General features: G+C 47.5%; 1 protein-coding gene across 1 annotated transcript in view; it reads left to right on the forward strand.

Annotated features, from left to right (window-relative positions):
• The window catches only part of LOC104467449 (ran GTPase-activating protein 1-like), a gene marked incomplete at its 5' end in the record, with an annotated part of 10619 nt that extends 7566 nt beyond the window's left edge, over positions 1-3053 (forward strand). Inside the window, one exon of the mRNA XM_010081231.1 lies at positions 2841-3053. Coding sequence (XP_010079533.1) covers positions 2841-2910 — 70 coding nt within the window. The remainder of the gene's footprint in view (positions 1-2840) is intronic.
• Positions 3054-6023: the final 2970 nt, after the last annotated feature.

The following is a 6023-nucleotide window of genomic DNA, read 5'->3' on the forward strand; positions in this document are numbered from 1 at the left end:
AGTTCAACAAGGCCAAGTGCAAAGTCCTGCATGTGGGTTGGGGCAATCCCAAGCACAAATGCAGGCTGGGTGGAGAATGAATTGAGAGCAGCCCTAAGGAGAAGGACTTGGGGGGATGCTGGTTGATGAGAAGCTCGACATGACCCAAGAATGTGTACTTGCAGCCCAGAAAGCGAACAGTGTCCTGGGCTTCATCAAAAGAAGCGTGGCCATCGAGGGAGGTGATTCTCCCCCTCTGCTCTTGTGAGACCCCACCTGGAGTACTGCATGCAGCCCTGAAGTTCTCAGCACAGGAAGGACATGGACCTGTTGGAGTGAGTTCAGAGGAGGGACACAAAGATGGTCAGAGGGCTGGAGCACCTCCTGTATTGAGGACAGGCTGAGAGAGTTGGGGTTGCTTAGACTGGAGAAGAGAAGGCTCAAAGGAGACCTTAGAGCAGCCTTCCGGTAACTAAAGGGGGCCCACAGGAGAGATGGGGAGGCACTCTTTATCGGGGAGTGGAGTGTTAGGATGAGAGAGAACAGTTTTAAGCTGAAAGAGGGCAGATTGAGATTAGATATTGGGAAGAAAATTTTTACTGTGAGGGTGGTGAGACACTGGAACAGGTTGCCCAGAGAAGCTGTGGATGCCCCATCCCTGGAGGTGTTCAAGGCCAGGCTGGATGAGGCTTTGAGCAACCTGGTCTAGTGGGAGGTGTCCCTGCCCACGGCAGGAGGGTTGGAACTAGACGATCTTTAAGGTCCTTTCCAACCCAAACCATTCTATGATTTTATAACTTCCTAACCTTAAATCAAACCTCTAACTCATTAACCTAACAATCTGAAGAGCTCATTTGGGCTCTGTTTCTGCAACAGATCTACTTCCCCTATGTTAAACCCATGAGTCCTTCATTTGCAGCAAACTCGTTAATTTTTGTGATATTTTCTAGGTTTTTCCTTTAGGATCACTTATTTCCTTTGGTTGTCCAGAACTGTAAAGTTCTTGTAGCTGCCTAGGCTAGAACTCTGGTGCTTTTTGCTGTAAAGGGCTTACATCTGGAGTAGTCATTCTTCTCCTTTCTTTTGTGACGTTGTTTGTAGTGTTCTCTATTCAAAAGCAATAATGAAATTATGGATACAGAGTGTAAGCAGCATCCATCTTACCCTGCTGGTGTCAGTCCTTTTTTTATTTTTTTTGGACACCAGAGGGTGCTGTGAATCCATGTGTGCTTTGCTATAAATTCTTCAGGAGGATACACTCAATGTATGTGGATATCGGCTTGTCTACTTGTGGCTTGGTGGTGGCGGTTGTAGTTTGGCTTTTTTTAGTAAGGGTTAGGTTTTGAGGTGGGCGGGTTTGCTCCTCTGCTGTTGGACTGGATCAGATCACTGGCCTCTTTCAACAGTCTGTCACACAGAGTGGCAGGCACTTAAATGCCACAGCAAGTAAGGAGGCTCTTAGTGTTAGAGGAAGCTTGGTGTTCGGTGTGGGTGCTGAGGGAGCTTGACTATGATCAACGTCAGTAGCTCAGGTTCTCTTATTTGCAAAAATGTGGAGCTGCCTAGACAGAATAAGCCTGCTCATTGCAAACAGGGCTGGGTCTTCCAAAGATGACAACTGAAATACCTCACCCAGACACTTGGAAGAAAAACTGCTAGCTGTAATGGTGGCCTGTCTGTGCAGTGTGGGGCACTGAATGGCTTTTGGGGGAATAAGAGGAGTTAAATGTTCTCCACAATGTGCTTCTGTTGAACTGCAGCAGACATGAAGCCCTATATGAAACAACTTCTGCAGCTATTGACTGTGTCCTGTAAATCCAGAGATGAACCTTTTGCGCCTACATAGATATTCCAATCTTTATTTCAGCTCACCTTTCCCAAATTCAGCCGGCCTCACTGCTATTCATTATTAAAGGTTATTTTGCTGTGGTGGGATAGGAGAGAGGTAAAAGTAATGATTTCCATTCTCAAAACAGTGGAAAACATTGGATTAAAATTGCTTGGAGGAAGTTCCCTGATGGATGGATACAGACTGTTAGAAGTTTCAGTGATGCTTAGAGAACAGTTAGCCTGTGGAAACAGAAATATATGTTACTGGGAGGAATGTTGGGAATGTTAGAGAAATTTAGCCCCATGTTGACTTTGCTGTGACTGTATATTTCCATCATCTAGTTTCAAGGAGCACGTTATTCTGCGTGAGGTGGACCTTGCTATTGCAATCTCTGTGCCAGGCCCTTTCAGACCTCTGCTGGTTCTGTGGGCTGTTTGTAACACACCCTTAAACGGTGGCCCAGCAAACAGTCAGGTGGTACTTGACCTCAGGGGTGGGGAGGGCAGAAGGTTACGTGGCCTTTAAAAAGACTTAAAAAGCCCTGACAGCAAAGTCCCCATTGGGTCATAGATAGCAGGTGACTTGGCGAGAAAAGGTTTGAGTACAAGTAGGCTTGTGTTCTGTGTTTTCGGGCCCTAAACAGTGGATCTGTAAGGCAAATCCCATTGCCAGAAGGGAGGGAGGGGGACTTCCACCTGGACGCACTTCGTTCTACCCAAAATGAGACATTGGGCTGCTGCTGATTTTTGTATACCTGTGGAAATAAACGTTTTGATTCTTGGTTGTTGTCGTCTTGACTTGGACTCAGCAACGAGAGAGAATTCTCTGCAGCAAGCTCTGGATGGGAAGCAGTGATCCATGCAGCAATGAGGGAATGGTTTCAGGAGAGATAACTGAGGAGAAAAGATGTAGACATTTGGGTATGCAAGCCCTGTGCATTTGAAATAGTATTTATTTGCTCATTCAAAGTCAGATATTAAGCAGTTCTTGAATTTAGTATTTTAAATCTATCTCTCTTTTATTTCCACAGACCAAACCGTGCTCTTGACTCCTGTTCATTTGCTCGCCACATGCTCTTACAAACCCTCCACCAGCTGTAAGAGACAAGAGACGTGCTTCTGTGCCCTTCCTTCCTCATAGGACTGTTGTCAGCAGAGAACTCGGAGCTTCTTGGTGGGAGAGGATCCCTGAGCCCACACAGACATGCTGTCCTTTCTTTTTTTCTTGTGCCCTTTTTGTTTTTGTTTTGGTTTGGTTTTGGTTTTTTTGTCCTTTCCCTGTAGGATGTCTGTCCTTCCTTCTGCTTTCACACACTTGAACAAATCCTGCTGATTTTTTTTTTTTTTCTGCTCCTCATGAAGTGACTCCCTGGTCTGCAGGGCAAGTGCTTATGCTAGAAGAAGCCAGTGCTGCTCCGAGCTCTGCATGAATTGAAGAGTTTTCCACTTGTCACATTGGCAAAGGTGTGCCAAGACTAATGCAGGGCCCAGAAGTGCTCTCATCAGGATCAACCCAGTTGTGCATTTTATTTTATTTTATTGGACTGTGACTCCTGCCTGATAGCATTCAGCACTGTGTGGGAGGGAGGCTACGCTGCTGCTGCTGCCCCTGCTTCTCCAGGCCTGGGGAGTGCTTGACCCCTTTCTGGGTCAGAGGGGCAAGGTGTGCTGCCCTTTGTTTCTTCTTTCAAGTCCATTTGTTGAAGGCAGTGTGTGGCTGATTTGTATTTTAATATACTTCTCCCCTGCTGCTGTGGCTTGGAATATTCGTGTAGTGTGTCTGACCCTGGTAGCCATTGCTTAAGGGAGCAAGCATATTTTATTGTAAATTTTTTTTGCCATTGCCTGTATTTGTTCCCTCTTCCTACCCTTTCCTTGTCCCTTTCCCTTCTCTTCCTAATTAAATAGGCTTAGTTTGGAAATGAATACAATCCATGAAATCCCTGTGAAAGAAGTGTTTCCTTTATTCTCCCTTTGATAAAACACTGTGTTCCCTTTATTCTCCCTTTGATAAAACACTGTAAAGCACTATTCATGTGTTTGAAAGCTAAGCACCTGTAAGAGCACAGAGAATTAGGGCTGTGCTTTTTGTGCTGAAGGAGTAGCAGCAGATGCCCCTAAATCTCTGTATGGAAGATTGTCCATGTGCCTACACAGGTTTGTGGCACCTGCCTGTACCACTCCTGAACCTGCAAGCGCACAGGCTCATCCTGCTCCCTCTTCTTTCCAGCCTCTGATAATCAACACATCTCCTTCTCTTTAGGTAGCAAAGAGTTCTTCCTTCCCTCTCTGTATTCAGTTGGATGAGGCTGTTCATCCCCTTTTACCAGACCTTACAATCGACAGGCACTGTAAATGCAGCCAGTGCCAGGAAGAAGTCAAGGCGATGGAGTTAACTGGCCCTTTGCTGTGAGGGGCAATATATATGCCACAGCTGGCAGGGTGCGTGTGCTTGGCCTTGATGCAGGAAAAGGTGGTGTTAACTCCCAGGGTGTGCAGGCAGCATTGACAGGACAAAGGGCTTGGGGCACGGGATTGAAATAAAATGTGTGGTATGTGCAAGACCTACTTGTGCACACTCTGCTTGCATTCTTCCAGGTTGTGGGCCTGTTCCAGGCAAGCATTGGTGAAACTGGGGTGGCTGTGGGAAGTTTTGTGTGGCTATCATCCAGCAGGCACAGGAAAGCAGCGTCTCTCGTCACTCTGGCAGAGGAGGTGTGGGCCTTCATGTAAGAGCAGTGATCAATCCCTCATCAAGTAAAAGGCTGGCCTAAGGCTAAAAGCAAAATGTGTTTTCTGCCAGCTTCTGGGACTGGAGCTGGAACTCCTCTCTGTCCAAATGGGTAAAAATCCACTGAAGTGAAGGTACCTGCACCTATAGAAGGAGCTTCAGTCTCTGCAAGCCCAGCCCTGCCTTCTTCACCTCATCCCATCCCGTTCATTCAGTTGCCTGTTGCAAAAGCAAATCTGTAAAGTTTTGCCATGAGCTTGAGGGCAAAACTGAGACATAAAAGAATCTTTATTTTCTGTAAGTCTTGAACCTAGTGTAGCTTTCCTTGAAGCTCCCTGCCCTCTTGTTGCTCATTATGTCCCTCTGCCCTGGAGGAGAGTCATGGAGAAAAGGAAGGTGATGCAGAGACCAAGCCAAGGAGTTAACCCGTCTGCAATGGGTCCCCTGGAGCATGTCCTGTGCACAAGGCTGCCTGATGGCCTGCGAAGGTCAGAGAGATGCTGCTGCTTGCACAAAGACCTGTGGGCCGGGCCAGGGGGAGAACCTGTGTGAGAAGTCTTGAGTAGCCAAGCCACAGTAGCAGAACAAGTGTGAGATGTTCATCCCTAAGTTTCTTTCAAATGCAAACAATATTTAGAAACAGAATGTCCTGGAGTTCAGTGCCGAAATTAGATGTCTATAGGAAAAAAAGGGTGCGTGAGAGTAGAAGTGACAGTCTCTGCAGGAGAGATTTGCTTCTAGATAGAACATGGAGTCAAGTCCCCTAAAATTGGCTTATGCCTCAGGATTAGGGAAAAAAAAAAAAAAAAAAAAAAAAGGATGGGAATTGCTAACTCTGGTTTCCATTAGAAGTTGCTCCCAGAGGATGACTTCCCAGCGCTGCCCTGGAGGAAGGTGAGTTCATTCCGGTGCTGCTTCAGCCTGTCTCGTGCAACCATCTCACCCCAAAAGCACCGTTGTTGTCAGAGATAGGTTTAATTTGAACTTCATTAGCCCAGCAAGGCACCAGTGATGCAGAGCTCTGTGTGCGTGGTGCAGCTTTGGGTGCATCTGTGAAAACCTGTAGTGGTAGTGATAGGATCGGGCTCCTTGCAGGCAAAGGGGAAACATTTTCTTTAATGAAAAGCAAAAGTGTCTGGCCTGGCAGACATTGGTTAAGCCCCACCCCATGGAAGCTCAAGTGTGCTGCCTTCATGTCCCCTGGCCCGTCAGAAAGACCAAAGACTGGCTGCCTCCCTGCAGCCTTGGCAGAAGCTAAAGCTGGTGAGGTCGTTGCTGGCGAGATCACTGCTGGGTAAATGAACAAACTGTAAGACTGCAGGGAGGCTGGGGAAAGGGCAGGCGTGGCACTTGGTGCCCGGTACCACATCTCAACCTCCCCATGGTCCTCCAGCAGAGCCCAGGCCACCATCAGGGAGGTGTTGCTGGCCGCGTGGGTGGGTAGGCAGGGGTGGGGGCTCCTGGCCCGGGGAGCAGTGGGGGG

This window comes from Pterocles gutturalis, unplaced genomic scaffold (genome assembly GCF_000699245.1).
Source record: "Pterocles gutturalis isolate BGI_N339 unplaced genomic scaffold, ASM69924v1 scaffold13679, whole genome shotgun sequence".
Taxonomy (NCBI): domain Eukaryota; kingdom Metazoa; phylum Chordata; class Aves; order Pterocliformes; family Pteroclidae; genus Pterocles; species Pterocles gutturalis.